The sequence below is a fragment of the Saimiri boliviensis genome, chromosome 19 (assembly GCF_048565385.1).
Source record: "Saimiri boliviensis isolate mSaiBol1 chromosome 19, mSaiBol1.pri, whole genome shotgun sequence".
Lineage (NCBI taxonomy): Eukaryota > Metazoa > Chordata > Mammalia > Primates > Cebidae > Saimiri > Saimiri boliviensis.
Genome location: NC_133467.1, coordinates 30380849 through 30397959, shown reverse-complemented (window position 1 = coordinate 30397959; position 17111 = coordinate 30380849). Strand labels below are relative to the sequence as shown.

At 44.6% G+C, this 17111-nt stretch overlaps 1 protein-coding gene, 1 non-coding gene and 1 pseudogene across 2 annotated transcripts; 1 reads left to right on the top strand and 2 right to left on the bottom strand.

The window, feature by feature from the left end:
- Window positions 1-3798: 3798 nt before the first annotated feature.
- On the bottom strand, window positions 3799-8802 carry LOC101051055 (uncharacterized; annotated as a pseudogene).
- LOC101040447 (low affinity immunoglobulin gamma Fc region receptor III-A) lies at window positions 4996-16752 on the bottom strand. Its single transcript, XM_003943373.4, has 5 exons — window positions 16619-16752; window positions 15992-16012; window positions 15402-15659; window positions 11388-11669; window positions 4996-9162 (listed from the first exon to the last, which is right to left on the bottom strand). The coding sequence occupies exons 1-5, from the start codon at window positions 16656-16658 to the stop codon at window positions 8984-8986; spliced, it is 780 nt and encodes a 259-aa protein (XP_003943422.4). The 5' UTR covers window positions 16659-16752; the 3' UTR covers window positions 4996-8983.
- On the top strand, window positions 6236-6309 carry TRNAN-GUU (transfer RNA asparagine (anticodon GUU)). The gene has a single exon. It is a non-coding gene; the product is annotated as a tRNA-Asn (tRNA).
- Window positions 16753-17111: the final 359 nt, after the last annotated feature.

Genomic DNA, 17111 nt, shown 5'->3' with positions numbered 1-17111 from the left:
ATACAAAGTTCCTTTTTTCTTTTTCTTCTGACTCTTCCAGTCAAGTTAAAAAAAAAAAAAAAATTCAAGTGCTTAAAAATCAAATTAAAATCATTAATATATTAAAAAGAAACACAAACTCCAGTCCCAGTTAGCTACAATCCCCCCCCACCTTTTTTTTAAAAATAAATTCCAGTCTTGATTTTAAACCTAGTTAGCTCCTGAAACTTCTTTTTCTTAGATGGCTTGTGTTAATGTTTAGGTCTTACATACCCAATGCTGTAACCCAAATTGTTTCCTCTCGCCTAAAGGCTATCAAGCTCCAAATGGTAATGCAATAAAACCACGAATAAATACCCCTTTTTTCCAAAAACCCTTCAACCTGCCCCTCCAAAAAACCTTAGTTGCTGTTCCCCACACGACAAAAAATAGTCAAAAAAAAAAAAAAAAAAAAAAAAAAAATCGACACCCAATCTCCCTCACAGCAGTTAGGGTCTCCACTCCTAAGGGGGACTGAAAGGAGTTAGTTAGCAAGGAAAGGGTCTCTGGAGAGCCGCCAGCCCACGGGTCAGCGCCGCATTCTCACATAACAAAAAGGCGGCCTGGGAAAATGTCAAGCTCCGGGCGCCCATAAGGGGATGAGCATGGGAAGTTGTGCCTGAGAACATGCCGGTGGCTGCACAAACAGGAGAACCTCTGACTTAGATTAAAAACTTGCACAAACCTCCGGCGTACTCAGATAAGGGAACAAAGCCTGGCACAGAAATGCTTTTGTCCTTTGCACAGTCCTCGGGCTCTCAGGAAAAAGCTGCTTCTTCTTCCCTAGGCAGAGGCACAGTAAGCTCCAGTGGGTTCCAGTAAGCACTTTCCTTTCCTTTTTTAAAACTGTGTCCATCCGCTATAAATCATCACTCAGTCCCTAACTGGTCCTGGCCTAAGGTCCAGGCCAAGCTTTCACTTCTGCTATTAATAGGTCTAGGGCCAATCTCCCCAGCCTCTATAAATCATCACTTCAGCCCCTAATTAGTTCCCGGCCAAGGTCGTAGGCCAAGGCCGGGAGGCAAGCTTTCTCAGTAGTCCGGGACCAAGGTCCCAGGCCAAGCTAAATCACGCATTCTCTCTCTTTCTCTCTCTCATTTTTTTTTTTTTTTTTTGGAAACAGGGTCTCCCTGTGTCGCCCAGGCTGGAGTGCAGTGACATGATTTCGGTTCATTGCAACCTCCCCCTCCCAGGTTCAAGCGATTCTCCTGCTTCAGCCTCCCAAGTAGCTGGGAATACAGGCGCCCGCCACTATGCCCGGTTAATTTTTGTATTTCTAGTACAGACAGGGTTTCACGATGTTAGTCAGGCTGGTCTCAAACTCCTAACCTTAGGTGATCCTCCCGCCTCGGCCTCCCAAAATTGCTGGGATTACAGGCGTGAGCCACTGTGCCCGGCCAAATGACACATTCTCCAAAGCAGCCCACAAACTAAGCACATTCTTTCCCCTTTCCAGACAACCTCTAAACTGGCCTCATAGTAAGCAACCCATTCGGGCCTCTCTCTCTGCTGGCAAAAAGCTCAGATGTACTAGAGTGAGAGTTTGATTTGCAATTGAGTTACATGGGAGAGAGGCAGGGATTCAATTGCCTGGGAATCAAACTCCTTTGATAATTTTCCCAAAAACTGATAGTCATTAGGTGACTTATAGTCTGAATGAGTTGAAACTTTTTCGTAACATGCTGTTTATGATACTGGTTCTTTGTCATTGGATGAACTAACAGCAATTATATTCACAAATTTTCTAACCTTTAAAATATTGTCTGAAGGTTTCCATATCTGTTATCTTCTATTACACAAAAGTCATTTATTGGAATGACATTTATAATTAGATTGATACTAACCATTCAGGCTGGATGAGCCAACACAGTGTGATGATTAAGTCCTTCGGCTCTGTTGTGCTTCCTGTGGTTGAATCTTGGCTCTCTTTGTTTCAATTTCCTCATCGGTAAAAGAGGATAACGATGATAATTATAATCTTCACATGGATGAATATATAAACATATATTACAAACATATAAACATTGCCAGGATGGTCCCTGGCAATGAGCAAGCATTAATTCTCCTTTTTTTTTTTTTTTTTTTTTTTTTGAGACGGAGTTTCGCTCTTGTTACCCAGGCTGGAGTGCAATGGCGCGATCTCGGCTCACCGCAACCTCCGCCTCCTGGGCTCAGGCAATTCTCCTGCCTCAGCCTCCTAAGTAGCTGGGATTACAGGCATGCACCACCACGCCCAGCTAATTTTTTTTTTGTATTTTTAGTAGAGACGGGGTTTCACCATGTTGACCAGGATGGTCTCGATCTTTCGACCTCGTGATCCACCCGCCTCGGCCTCCCAAAGTGCTGGGATTACAGGCTTGAGCCACCGCGCCCGGCTTAATTCTCCTTTTTATTGCTAAAATGAATGTTGTTAATGCCTATAGTGGGATGATGTTTGAGATTTTAAAAAGTTTTATTCCATCAAATGGAGGTGAAACTCAACAGGGATGGGAAGAAGGGACATCTGCACCTCAGCCACCATTTAGCTCCAAACCTCCCTTATGCTCTCATCTGCCCCACAGTCCCCATCCTGTAACAAGAGGACCATCTGTACCAGTGGAGGCCACGGCATCTAGCTTATGCCTTCAGTGTAACCTGTTACTGCCTGCTTGTTCTCCCTGATATTTCCTGACTCTTAGTACTGAGGTCTCATGGAGGCTGCAGTCCCACAAGCAAGAAGAACCAAAGGGTAGTACTGACTGGTAGAGGCTAGCCACAGCCATGTGGGGCCAGATTGACACGGGGCAATCGCTAAGTAGATCAGGGCTCAGGCTCTCCTGTTTTGGGAGACATATAGGGACAGGGACCTATAACCAACACCAGCTGTAGCTGAATTCATTTAATGCTTCAGGTTGGGATGTACTGAGTGGCTTTTCTGGAAGTGGCCACCTACAGTTCCCCGTGGCCAGCTGATGTATGGAGGCTGGATTTTTGGGATGTCTAGGGAAAGCCAAAAGCAAAACCCAGAAGATAATTCTTTTTGTGGAGGAATTAACAGATACAGCACTGACCAATCAGAATAGCCACTGGCTGTACATTTCCCCATTATAACCGTATTCACTGCATTCCACAATTTTTTAAAACAATTTCCAAATATATGAAGTATTTTAAAAGTTATTTTTGTCATTGATTTCGGAGTTAAATTTCTTATGTTCAGAAAATGTGCTTCATGCAGTACTGTTCCATGATACATATTGACACTTACTGGACTTGGCCAGGCACGGTGGCTCAAGCCTATAATCCCAGCACTTTGGGAGGCTGAGATGGGTGGATCTGTACCAAAAATACAAAAATAGGCTGGGTGTGGTGGCACGCACCTGTAGTCCCAGCTACACAGGAGGCTCAGGTGGGAGAATCGCTTAAACCCTGGAGATGGAGGTTGCAGTGAGCCAAGACAGCACCACAAACTTCAGCCTGGGTGACAGAGACTCTGTCCACTCCCACTCCAAAAAAATTCTTTTTTTCTTTCCTGCTTTTGGATTGCTGTCACACACATGTAAAATGAAGCATAGAAAATCTATGTGTATTCACAATCAACTGGAAACTAATAACTTTTAGTTTCTGCTGCCAGTCCAAAAATGGAGATAAAGCACAGAGTGGTGGTTCTAAACTTGAACTTCACAGATGAACAAAATTTCCCCATAATGTTGGTTGCTGAGTGGGCAAAGTGGCTCAAGCCAGTAATCTCAGCTACTTGGGAAGCCAAGGCGAGTGGATTGCTTGAGCTCAGGAGTTTCAGGCTGCAGTGAGCTATGATCATGCCAGCACTCTCCACCCTAGGTAATAGAGCAAGATTCTGTCTCTAATAACATCAAAAAAGTTGGTTACTATTATAGGGTTGCCAGCTTTTCATTTTGCCAAGTTAGGAAATTCATAAAACAAATAGCTGTGAAAACTATCATCTGTCATTATAATTTTAAAAAAGAAAGGACATTTAAAAAAAACTTTTTTTGGCAAATGATAACTTATTACTATCGGGTTTTCACCATTAAAACTGACATTCTTGGTTTTTCCTCCTTGCTTTTGATAGGGCCAAAAGAGAGACACTGGTTACCTTAACAACTTTAAGATGGACTCCAGGAATATCACCAACAGCAGGATCTTTTCCACCAAATCCAGCAACCAGAACTTCATAGCTTTTTTTCAATAAAGTTCAAGCAACCATCATCAGGTACAAAGGCTGTGATTTTTCTTGCTGTTCTTGATCAGCTGGACCCTAGCAAACTTTCCAGTGGCAGAATTGGGCTGTTTGGCTCCAATCCCTACTTTTTCCAGCCCAATTCCCTTTGGATGAGAATCATCTCCAAAAGGGCTGGTCTTCAGGGCTGTGCCCAAATGGGCTTTCTTGTACCTTTTACCATGCCACTTCTGATCCAATCGGTGTCTATGGAGCTTCCAGGTGGTAGACAGTCCACAACACTTGCCTCTATTGCTGACTCCACAGGTCTGAGCAAAAGAGCAAAAACAAAAATTTAAACTATAGAAGAAATGACTCTAGGCTTGGCGTGGTGGCTCATGTCTGTAATCCAAGCATTTTGGGAGGCCGAGGTGGGTGGATCACCTGAGGTCTGGAGTTTGAGATCAGCCCGGCCAACACAGTGAAACCCTGTCTCTACTAAAAATACAAAAATTACCCAGGTGTGGTAGTGGGCACCTGTAATCCCAGCTACTTGGGAGGCTGAAGCAGGAGAATCACTTGAACCTAGGAGGTGGATGTTGCAGTGAGCCAAGATCACACCACTGGACTCCAGCCTGGGCGACAGAGTGAGACTCCATCTCAAAAATAAATAAATACATAAATAAAAGACCCTAAAGGTCATTTGGCAAACTTATTTATTTATTTACTTATTATACATACAATACACATATATGTATTTCACATTAAATATAAAATATGTATACACATAAACATATGCACATATAATTTCGGTATATGCATATTGATGTTTGCGTATCTTTTCATTTCACTGAACATCATTGAAAACTTCCACCTGCATCTAAACTGGAGTCCACTGATGAGAGAGGATGGCAGTGCAGAAAGAAAAACGATTCTGTGTGGAGGATACGGAGGGGGCCTGGGTCTTGGGCAACACAGAAAATGGCTTTTTAGACACAGCATTGACCAGGTGCCCTAGGTCGATGGTGGTGGAATTAGGGGGCTCTGTCCTCAGATATTTGGATCTGGATATGTCGGCATGAAAGTCCTTAAGTTGTAGGCAATTTTTAAAAAATATTTTTTATTTTTTATTTCCAAGCTGGAATATTACAGGCTTTAAGCTCCGTGTTTTGTCTGCATGTCTAATATGCCGGTAGAAACCTTTCAAAACAGCAAGGATTGAAGACTAATTTTGTAATACCGAACTTCCTTACTTAGATATCACATTCTGCCAAACTTCCTTACTTAGATATCACATTCTGCCGGACGTGATTGGACACATAAGAATTTTTTTTTTTTTTTTTTAGAGAGAGAGTCTTGCTCTGTCGTCAGGCGCCAGGCTGGAGTGCAGTGGCGCGATCTCGGCTCACTGCAACCTCCGCCTCCCAGGTTCAGGCAATTCTCCTGCCTCAACCTCCCGAGTAGCTGGGACTACAGGCGCGTGCCACCATGCCCAGCTAATTTTTGTATTTTTTAACAGAGACGGGGTTTCACCATGTTGGCCAGGATGGTCTCGATCTCTTGACATTGTGATCCGCCCGCCTCAGCCTCCCAAAGTGCTGGGATTACAGGAGTGAGCCACCGCGCCCGGCCTAAGAAAATATTTTTAATGTTCACGATAATAAGCTTATTATGAGTCAGCACTAAACGTGTGCACAGGCATACATCAATTGTCTACACAGGCAAAAAAAAAAAAAAAAACACCTCAAAGTCGTACTTCTCTAACCAAACCAACTGAACCCCCGAACCCACAGATAGCATCCATTTTGGATTCCCCAAACATCCTTTGTTCCTGCATCCTCTTCTGCTCTCCTTTTCTCAGCCTCTTCTGGTGAAAGCTCCAGATCCACGCAAGTGCTAGCGCGGAGAAAAGACCTGCCTCGCTCAGAGCGATGAGCGGCGCCCCGGAGCACAGAAAGCTGATTGTCTTACAGATTTCAACATCAGTCTGTTTTTTGGAAGACGTGCACTGAACATTTTCTCTTCAGTGAAGTAACTTGGCAGCAAAACCTGTCAACGCCCGTCTCTGTGGCGCAATCGGTTAGCGCGTTCGGCTGTTAATCGAAAGGTTGGTGGTTCGATCCCACCCAGGGACGGAGAGGATGCTTTTGTGAACCTCGGGCTTTTGAAACCGTGACCGAAAAACCACTTGCGTTGCTAAGTGCTAACCGCGGGGAACCTTGACAGCCGACCCCCGCGATGGGTGGTTCCTAGTGTCCTCTTCCGCTTTAGTGCAGCACGGGTAATTCCGACGTTTTTGGTTTTGCCGACTAGGGTTGCAGTTAGAACTTTTAGCTGCTTAGCTGCTGCAATTATGTTCTAAAACTGACAAAATTTACCGACCAAAGGAAGAAAATTACTAAAAATCTCAAAATGAATTGTTCATCTTTCCACCAAACCTGTGCCTGCCTTGCCTTCCTATTTCCTAACTCAGAAAACGGGCACTATGTGAGAAACCTGGTCCTTAGTCATGCGGCGTCCTACTGGCTGACAATTCTTGGAGAGTCAACGTCCTAAATACCTTGCTGATTAGGCACCTTCCTCTCCAGCCTCAACGCCGGTTACTTCCTCGTTGCTCCCTTTGGGTTACTGCATCTTACCTTGCCCCTAGATGGCTTCCTGTTTTCAACTCTCCCGACCCGTCCATCCTTCAAGTAGTTGCCAGAGAATCCTTCTAAAATACTATACAGTACAAACCTGATCTAATTAAACTCCCTCAAGTGTTGCACGGACTGAGACAATATCCTTAGTTTGGAAGGCAATGCCCTTTATGATCTGGCCCTGAAAACTCTTTCCTCTCCCTCACCGACGCTGTAAACAACAGAACCAAACTGCTTTCTTGAACTCACACTCTGGCTGTCGAATCTTTGCCCATGGACCTTGGCCCTTTCTCTTCTTTGCCTGGCAAACTCCTACTCATCCTTCATGACCACACCCCCCAAATCAAGCCTCTTTTCTGCAGCTCTTTCTTCACTCTCGTCCTATTTGTTTTTCTCATTAGAAATAAAGCTTCCCCAGGGAATGACCCTGTGTTGTTCATCTGATATCTTCAGCACCTGAACGCAAGCTTGCACATTGTCGGTAGTAAATAAATGTGACTTGAATGTCCAAGGTTTCCAAATGCACTTGTCTCATGTCTGAATCTTATCTAACATTTAATTTATGTGTGTACTCTAGCTCGAATCGTCGTGTATATAGCTCATAGTTCATACAGTCAGGCTGGCCCTCTACCTCTGCCCAGGCCTCTACCTACTACGTAGCTGTCTTCTCCTATCTGCCCTAATGCTCTAAAACTCTCTAATTCCTATTCACCCTCCTATCCCACACTTCCCGTAAGAAGCCCCCTTCACACAACTGTCTCAGCAAGCTGGCTAATTTTGGAAAGCAAGCTGGTTAATTCATATCAGTTGTGGTGAGATGGTTGCTGGGATGAGGGAGTGTTTTTCACCAATCCAAATCAATCTCTGTTACAGTCTTGGACTAAGGGAAGAAGAAAGGATTTTATCATTTATAATTTATTACCATGGTTTTCCTGTCTTCTGTCTAAGAGTGGCATGCAAGATCTTGTAATATGCTTTATTCTAACAGAGAAATGTTGCGCTTAAAACTTCCAAAACAGGAAGAGACAGCTTAAAGCTTTCTTTCATAAGCAACAATTGCCATCTCCATCCCCACCTCATTGGAACTGACATGATGAAGGATTTGAAAGTTTCATAATGTAACTCAGTGAAGCTCAGTAGTACATTTAGCATTGGTTATCCAACATTTGTTTAATAAATGAAATGAACAAAGCTACACCGCAATTATGTATTGAAGCAGAAAGGGTGGTTTTACAGTTTCTGCCCTTACCCTCTAATTCTTTCTACCCTGGCCAAAAAAAGCATTTTCACCTCCTTCGCTTTCCTTCCTGTGTGCTTGTGGGTGGCTCGCTCTTCTCGGGCTTTCGCACTCTGACCCTGACATCGTTCTGTTCATTTAGCTTAACTTGGGACAGTGACGCAAGGTTTGTTCTGTACTTTCTTTTCCACCCCACCCCACTACAATCCTCAGTCGCCTTCCTAGGACCATTTTCTGCTCCTGGCATTAAGAGGGCTCATCATTATAACTAGCAGATGGTTCAGTTCTGATAGATTCCCCTGGAAGACTCAATTCTACCTCACCCTTACGATTCCTCGTTAATTCCACAATGGCTAATGTTCTAGGAAGACAGCCTTGTCTATCTCTGGGTGCGTGGGGACACCTCCCTTAGTCTATCCTGGACTACCCTGCTCTTTCTCAGCCATCCTTTCATTGGTCCCACTGAATTCCCTGGATCCCCAGCAGCTCCCACACTCTATATGGCCCTGCCTCAACCGTTAATTCTACCTATTCATTTATTTAGGAATAATTATTTTTCATTTCTTCCCCCATAAACTGGGTAATTTATAATAGGAACAGTTTTTGTATGTTTCAACATTACCGTCCGTAGCCTGTATCGTTGCTTTACAGTGAGGGAATGGTTGGGATAGAAAAGGTGTGTAGCTCTGAAACTTCAATTCCTAGGGATGCAGCTACTCACTGGGGCTTCCCTGCTGGCACTTGAAGATCATGGGCCTTTCCCTTCCACTGGAGACCAAGGAAGAGTCGAAAGTTGGGTAAGGGACTTGGGCTCTGAGTTTTATGTTTCCTGCTGCTCGTGGAGAGGCCTAATGGGGATGATGGGGTTGCAAATCCAGAGAAAGGTTCAGAGAAGCTGCTGCCACTGCCCTTATTACCCCCATGGGATGGGAGTCATTTGTCTTGAGGGTCCTTGTTCCATTTAAATTTATGGTCCTTCCAGTCCCTTGTTGAGCTTCGAATGTTTCTCTTCACAGAGAAATACAGTCCTGTGTCCACTGCAAAAAGGAGTACCATCACCACGCAGAAAGAGACTTGGTACCCAGGTAGAAAGACTGGTGATGCGGATGACCCTATTAGGAGAAGTGGAGAGAGGAAAAAAAGACAGTCACCAAGGCAGATATTTGGAACAAAAAACGAGGTCACCAGCAGAGAGTCTGACAACTGCCAAGAGCCATGCGGTAAGAATGGTGGAGTAGTCTGGGGGAAAGTATTGCTTCCTCCCGTTAGCTCCTGATCTTAGTGCTATCTGAGCAGAGTACAGCTCACCAAACACTTAGTAAAGGCTTCTGCTTGCTTGACAGAGATGTGACGGAGAGCCTTAGCAAGTTAGGTTGTAAGCTGGGTTTTGTGTGACAGTCAGGAAATTGTCAGACAATGCTGTTGTCTAGAAACTGGGACACATTTGTTGATTTTGCATTTCCATTTTTTCAACTCTTGATTTTGATGTATTTTCAAATTAAAAAATGACCAGAGGCCAGGCGCGGTGGCTCACGCTTGTAATCCCAGCGCTTTGGGAAGCCGAGGCGGGCAGAGCACGAGGTCAGGAGATCGAGACCATCCTGGCCAACATGGTGAAATTCCGTCTCTACTAAAAATGGAAAAATTAGCTGGGCATGGTGGCAAGCGCCTGTAGTCCCAGCTACTCAGAAGGCTGAGGCAGGAGAATTGCTTGAACCTGAGAGGTAGGAGGCTGCAGTGAGCCGAGATCATGCCACTGCACTCCAGCCTGGTGCCTGGTGACGGAGCAAGACTCTGTCTCAAAAAAAAAAAAAAAAAAAAAAAAAAAAAGACCGGAATAGTATAAATAACTCTCATATATCCTCAATATCGAGATCCACTCATTATTTACATGTTACCCCATTTGCTTCATTTGCTCTCTCTTTCCCTAACCACTTGGGAGTCTTTACTTTCAGTTTAAAGTGTAATGAAATTATTTTTGTGCAAATTATGACATTGTATTGTCAAACTCTCAAAAGACGTTTGCGCTTGAGAGTATTTACTTTCAGTTTAAAGTGTAATGAAATTATTTTTGGACACATTATGGCATTGTAATGTCAAAATCTCAAAAGGTGTTTTTCTGCCTTTCTACATGCAAACTGTTTACAGTTTATGTCTTGGACTAGCTACAGATAGAAGTTGTGTGAAACCGGCAGGTCCAGGCACACCAAACCAGAGCTCTGATTCTGGAGGCTGGTGCTGCAGAACCTAGGGAGGATTTGTGGATGACTTAATGAGATCACAGGATATGAGTGCTTGTTCAAATCTTTTGCTTAATGGTTAAATATACAGGCTTTGAAGTGTCTGATGTGACCTTAGGGACAACTTATTTATTTATTTTTGTTTCTCAGTTACCTGATCTGTAAAATGGAATCAATATTACCTGTCTCATGTTGTGAAGATCCTCTATGATAGTCAAACCAGGTGCATGTAAAGAATTGTTTAGGGGCCGGGCGGGTGGCTCACGCCTGTAATCCCAGCACTTTGGGAGGTCAAGGCGGGCTGATCCAGAGGTCAGGAGTTTGAGACCAGCCTGGCTAACATGGTGAACCCTGTCTCTACTAAAAATACAAAAATTAGCCGGGCATGGTGGCAGGTGCCTGTAATCCCAGATGCTCGGGAGCCTGAGGCAGGATACTCAATTGAACCTGGTAGGTAGAGATTGCAGTGAGCTGAGACCTTGCCATTGCACTCCAGCCTGGGTGACAGAGTGAGACTCCATCTCAAAAACTAAAACAAACAAACAAACAAACAACAAAAAGAATTGTTTAGCAGAGTCTGCCACACCGAAAGATGCCCAATAAATGTCAGCTTATCTTTGTTACAGAAGAAGAAATTGGGGTTCAGAGAGACTAAGTGGCTCACCTCTGGTCAGACAGTTAATTAGCTGCAGAGCCAGAACCCAGGTGTTGGGCTTTTTCTGTGAGGGGCTCCTGCCAGTTTGTATCATGACTAAAAGGCTTGAATAAGAAAGAGGCCAGCATAGGAACCTATGACATCGCAGGTGTGATTAGGGTAAGGAAAGACAGAGGTATTTATTGGGGAGGAAATGTGGCTTCTGCTCCTGTGGTCACACTGCAGAGTGAATGACACCTCTTAGCTATCCCAAAAGAATGGACTGAAACAGAGCTGCAAACCTACCCAGCAATCAGGGACCTCCTGCTGATCACCAGGAGGGAACCACCTATGAGGAAGTGGGTATAAGAATCGGGAATCTCCTTCCAACTCATCTTCCCAATGTGAGTGCCGGCTCCACACACAGGCGTCCCTGGACATTCCAGGATGGCACATTTCTTACCCAGAATAATGATGTTCACACTCTCTGAAGACACATTTTTACTCCCAACAAGCCCCCTGCAGAAGTAGGAGCCGTTGTCTTTGGGTGTGGCTTTCGGAATGTAGAAGTCAGAATTCTGATGAAAATACTTCTTCCCTTTGCCATTCTGTAAATATGTGACCTTATGCAGAGGAGTGTTCTTCCAGCTGTGGCATCTCAAGTGAATACGGTCTCCCTCATTGTAAACCAACTGAGAGGCCTGGTCCTTGTACATCCAATGAGAGGCCTGGAGCACCAGCCAGCCTGAAAGACAAAGAGACACCCCAGGCCCAGGAGGCCTCAGCTCTTGGTGCAGAGCTTTGTGAAGGGGCCATGTACCACCCAGATCCTGGGACATAAGGGAAAGCCAGATTGGGAGCCAAACCTGCATAGCTCCCTTTGGGGAAGAGCTGATGGGTCCCTGCAAGAGAACTCAAGTCACACCTAGACCTTTGTCTAATGGGGAAGAGGGACACACACACATAAGATCAACCCAGAGCAGAGGGAGTAAGTGATGATGTTAAGTGAGAACCAGTGCCGAGCATGTCTGCAGGATCCTTAAGTGCTAGACTTAGATTTGCTGTGGCAGGTAATAAGGGTTCACAGCAAGTTCTAGATCAGAGTAAAACGTGCATTTGAAAATGATGATTTGCCCTATTAGAGAAAAGGTAGATTTCCAAAGGTATAGACAATTGAAGGAATATTGAAAGACTCTTGCAGCAGTCAGGAATAAGGTGATGATGGCCACGGAGTGGCTGCAGAAATTGTGAAGGAGAATTCAACGTAAACATCGGGAGGGGAAGGACATGGTAGTGCTCAGCGTGGCAACTGGTGGTTTCTGAGGTGTCACGGGGCCTCAGTGATACCATCTTTATTACTGAGCATGCCTTCAAGAGAGAAAATTCATATATCATCAGAGCTTTTTCTCACAATCATCAGATTTCCCAAAGAGAGGACATGAAGTCATGGTTGGGAGAGGACCTGAATAATTTTTAAAAAATGATATTGCAGATAAATATTATAATAGCATAAGAAAATATTCATGAGACAATGTTAAGTTAAAAAAGCATAATACTGAAAATACTTTAAAAAGTACTATGCACAGAATAAAAGAAGGATATGTACTTACGTATTAACAGGGGTTTTCTCTGAAGGAGTGGGACTGAAGGACATTTAAAATTTCCCCTGTTTACTTTTATATATTTTTGAAATTGACCCCAAATGACTTTTGTAATAAGAACAAAACAAAATTTACTGTCATTTTATTTTTTATTTTTTAAAATCTACATTCTCAGGTTGAATTACTATAATTTTAAAAATCTACTGCCTGATGCTAAACAAAATTGGTAGGACATGTGTTGGTCATGATTCTCTACCACAAAGATTTGCTAAACAGAAAGTAATTTTTATTACCTATGAAGACATATCATTTATCAAAAGAAGCCATGTGCCTATCTATCCACTTTTTCAGCAGAGAGATGAATCATTATTAGCTTAATGTCATGGTTAGTATATAGTCTGGTGGCCTTTGGAAGAACATTCTTGGTCCAATCTTTCCTGTCATGGACTCAGTGAATGTCCATATAGATATTCCTTCAAGTGATATTTCATCAAGTACTCACTATGTATGGCACACTGTGTGGACTGGAGATACCTAGATGACTAGACATATGGTTCTCAGCCTTAAGTAATCTACAGTCTAGACACAGAAACACAAATATTCAGAAATAATCACAATACAATATCATGAGTGCTACAACAGGCCAAGAAGAAAGGACGGCAGGGACAGCTAGATTGGAATAAAGACATTCTGCCTGAAAGAAGTGAAAAATGCTTCTCAGGGGCTGGGCGCGGTGGCTCACGCCTGTAATCCCAGCACTCTGGGAGGCCGAGGCGGGTGGATCACGGGGTCAAGAGATCGAGACCATCCTGGTCAACATGGTGAAACCCCGTCTCTACCAAAAATACAAAAAATCAGTTGGGCATGGTGGCGCGTGCCTGTAATCCCAGCTACTCGGGAGGCTGAGGCAGGAGAATTGCCTGAACCCAGGAGGCAGAGGTTGCGGTGAGCCGAGATCGCGCCATTGCACACCAGCCTGGGTAACAAAAGTGAAACTCCGTCTCAAAAAAAAAAAAAAAAAACCAAAAAATGCTTCTCAGAGGCAGACATAAATGAAATGGGTCCTAAAGAATGCTCAGAAGTTTACCTGGTGAAGCTAATTCTCATGGTCACAGTTTAATATAGCCTTGGTTTAATATAGCCTTGATTGGCTATACTTCTAAAGCCAATTTCTAGAGCCAAGTTCAAGGCAAACTAATAACTCCTAGAATTGATTTTTCTATTGCTTCCTCTTGGTAATTTCCCATTTTATTTGGTTGTAGGTGGACATCTCTTACCTAGCTAGAAATGGACATTCCTTCTTGTAGCTCTAGAGAGTGAAGACCGTGTGAGCTGGGTGGTACAGTCAGAGGCAAAAGAGCCACCACAATTAGTTTCAGAGGCTCAATTCCATGAAGCTCTCTTGCAGATCCACCTCTTTATGCCCTTCTTTTCCCAAGCCTTGTTCCACCCATAAACATCGTACGAATGGAGCCGTCATGGAAGTAGAGTTAGGTTTGCAGGTGACATTGCAGGGGCCAGTCTGTGTGGTAAGATTGCAGGGACACCAGGAAAGACCCCTGCCTTCAAAATATCTCTCCCACCTGTGTCTGATGTCTATATTCTGTTTTTGTTTTTTTTTTTTTGAGATGGAGTTTTGCTCTTGTTACCCAGGCTGGAGTGCAATGGTGCGATCTCGGCTCACCGCAACCTCCGCCTCCTGGGCTCAGGCAATTCTCCTGCCTCAGCCTCCCGAGTAGCTGGGATTATAGGCACGTGCCACCATGCCCAGCTAGCTTTTTGTATTTTTAGTAGAGACGGGGTTTCACCATGTTGACCAGGATGGTCTCGATCTCTCGACCTCGTGAGCCACCCGCCTCGGCCTCCCAAAGTGCTGGGATTACAGGCTTGAGCCACCGCGCCCGGCCGCTATATTCTGTTAATAGTACACAAAGACTTTCATTGCATGATTAATGTGCAGGCTGAGCATGTATATACCGCCATTGGAAGAGATATCACATTGCCAAATTTATGCTTAAGTATAAGTTTGAGTATGGCATTGATTGGGAAGTCTATGGTATTAAATATTTTTAGATTAAAAATAAAATAAAAAAGTAAAAATTATTTCTTTAAAAAAAAACGAGTATGGCATTGATGGGGAGAGAGAAACATATGATGCTAGGCTATTAGGATTGCTTTGGGAGGTAGCTTAGGGTATTACATGCCCAAGAGTGAGAAGGAGATTGAAGTTCTAAAACCAAATTCATTAACTTATTCAATAAATATTATTAGCGTGGTGGCTTATGCCTGTAATCCCAGCACTTTGGGAGGCTGAGGCAGTTGAATCACCTGAGGTCAGGCATTTGAGACCAGCCTGACCAACATGGTGAAACCCCATGTCTCCTAAAAATACAAAAATCAGCTGGGTGTGGTGGCAGGTGCCTGTAATTCCAGCTACTTGAGAAGCTGAGGCAGGAGAATTGTTAGAATCCAGGAGGCAGAGGTTGCAGTGAGCCGAGATCGTGTCATTGAATGCCAGCCTGAGTGACAGAGCGAGACTCCATCTCAAAATATAAAATAAATTAAAACAAATAAATAAATAAATATTACTGAGCATCTATGCCATGGCCTACCTTTCAGATGACACATTCACATTGTATGCATTTCATACAATTCCTGGAATATTGCAATGCAGCAGTCCTGTATCTACTGTCTGACAGGCTTTGACATTTTGCCTGCTTAGAGGACGACAACTCTGATACCACTCAGTGGGACCACAGATCATCTCATGTTAGCTTTCATCTCTAAGAATATCACCTCTGGCTCTTCCCAAGTATTTGAGGTCCCTTTTTTTCACCCTTTATTGGTGATTTTCCTCTTCCCCTTCACCAACTCACCAGTGTGGACTTCTAGCTGCACCGGGTCACTGCATGTGGAGAGGCGTGTCTGGCACATGTAATTTCCACTGTCGTTGACTGTGACAGAGGCAATGAAATAACTTGAGTCCTGGCTTGAGACGAGCTTCCCATCGTGAAACCACTGTGTGGAATTGTCCTCAGGAAGAGAGGTCCCCTGGCACTTCAGAGTCACACTGTCCTTCTCTAGTACCCTGTTCCATTGGGGCTCCAGGGACACCACAGCCTTTGGAAGATCTTCTGAGGAGCCAAGAAAATGTGGGGTGAGGACAGGGAGAGGAGCAGGCTCTACACTGGCATTCCCAGGGAGCCTCAAAGCCAAAATGAGCCCATTGTAAACCCACGCTTGCTCACTCAGTCTTAGAGCATCTTGGTCCCATTTTTGGCCTGTTCAGCATCTTGAGGAAAACTGGCCAGAAAAGCATAGGGCCAAGCCCTGCTGTGTTGGAGGAACTATCCCTGAGAACCCCACATCAGCATTTTCCCATGCAGCAAGCATTTCCCAATATCTTACGGCCATCATCCCCATGTGTGCCTCACAGAGTCAATCTGAGACCATGAGGCTGACTCACCAGCTCGCCTGCCAGCTGAAACTGCAAGAAAAAAGAGTGAATCAAATACTGAGTAAGAGCAAATACTGATTTTAAAACTCCCCAGCCCTCCCCTGCCAGGGAATCAGAATATTTCTGGTGGAAACCTTCCTGCTATCTGCTCTCTGGTTTGCAGTGTCTATGGCTCCTGCCCCACTGTCAACCCAAATCCCCATTTCAACACTGTTCCCTTTCCCCTTGCTCCCTGTGCAAACTCACAAATTAAGAGTACAGGTTGAATTTCCCTGAACCAAGCCACAGAAACAGCCTCAACCCACATCCCTACCAGAAAAGGAAGAAATTAACAATCATAGAGGAAAACCCTGAAATGTCAGATTGAAAGAGACAGACCCTATGGACCATCTAGTCCAAGCTCTTCAATTCCACATAGAGATTCTGAGACCCAGAGGGATCAAGTGGCCCACTCCTGAGCATGCACCAATCGGAACCAGCATGCTCCTCGTTTCTAGCCTCATTTTGGCTTGTCCTAGGAGCTCAATCCAGGGCTATAGATGTGGTGAGGGGTCCCATCCCTTGCTTGAAAAGAGGTCTCTGCTGAACCCAAGGCATTTAGAACTTCTCCCTCAACCAGTGAGACCCGTGACTTACCTAGAAGTAGCAGAGCGGTTGGGAGGAGCAGCTGCCACATGATGCCACACTGGAGCGAACAAGTCACTGCAGTTATCTGGAGCCCTAAAGGGACCAAGCTGACTAGACAGGAGGAAGTAAATAGCCTTTCCCCTAACCCCTTCACCCATCACCCACCAGCTTCCTTTTCTTGAAACATCATCTGACTTGTGAATCTGAAGTCTGGCAAGTGAGCCCCACCTTACGGCAGAAACAGGAAGGAAAGAGCCTGGAGGTGAGATGGGTGGGTCTGCCCTCTTTGCTCCCCAGAGGTCTGCAGCTGAGCATCTGGGGGCACATGCAGAATGTGCCAGAGAATACCCTGGATGATTGCCCCCATCTCCTGAGTTTGGATCCACTCGAGGAATATTCCCTGAGGGCTCTCTTCATTCTACCCCAGAACTTCTCACTCTCCTGCCTGGCCCAGGCTCGTCTCTCTCCAGCGGAGGGCCTGCCTGCAGAAAGTGGTCCTTTT

What these genes read in the sequence shown, in the direction of transcription:
- LOC101040447 (XM_003943373.4), bottom strand. Translation starts at nt 16,658, where the DNA reads ATGTGGCAGCTGCTCCTCCCAACCGCTCTGCTACTTCTAG. An exon ending in AACCGCTCTGCTACTTCTAG is followed by an intron (nt 16,013 to 16,618) that starts GTAAGTCACGGG and finishes TTTTTCTTGCAG; the next exon opens with TTTCAGCTGGCAGGCGAGCT. An exon ending in TGTGAACATCATTATTCTGG is followed by an intron (nt 9,163 to 11,387) that starts GTAAGAAATGTG and finishes TTCTCCTAATAG; the next exon opens with GGTCATCCGCATCACCAGTC.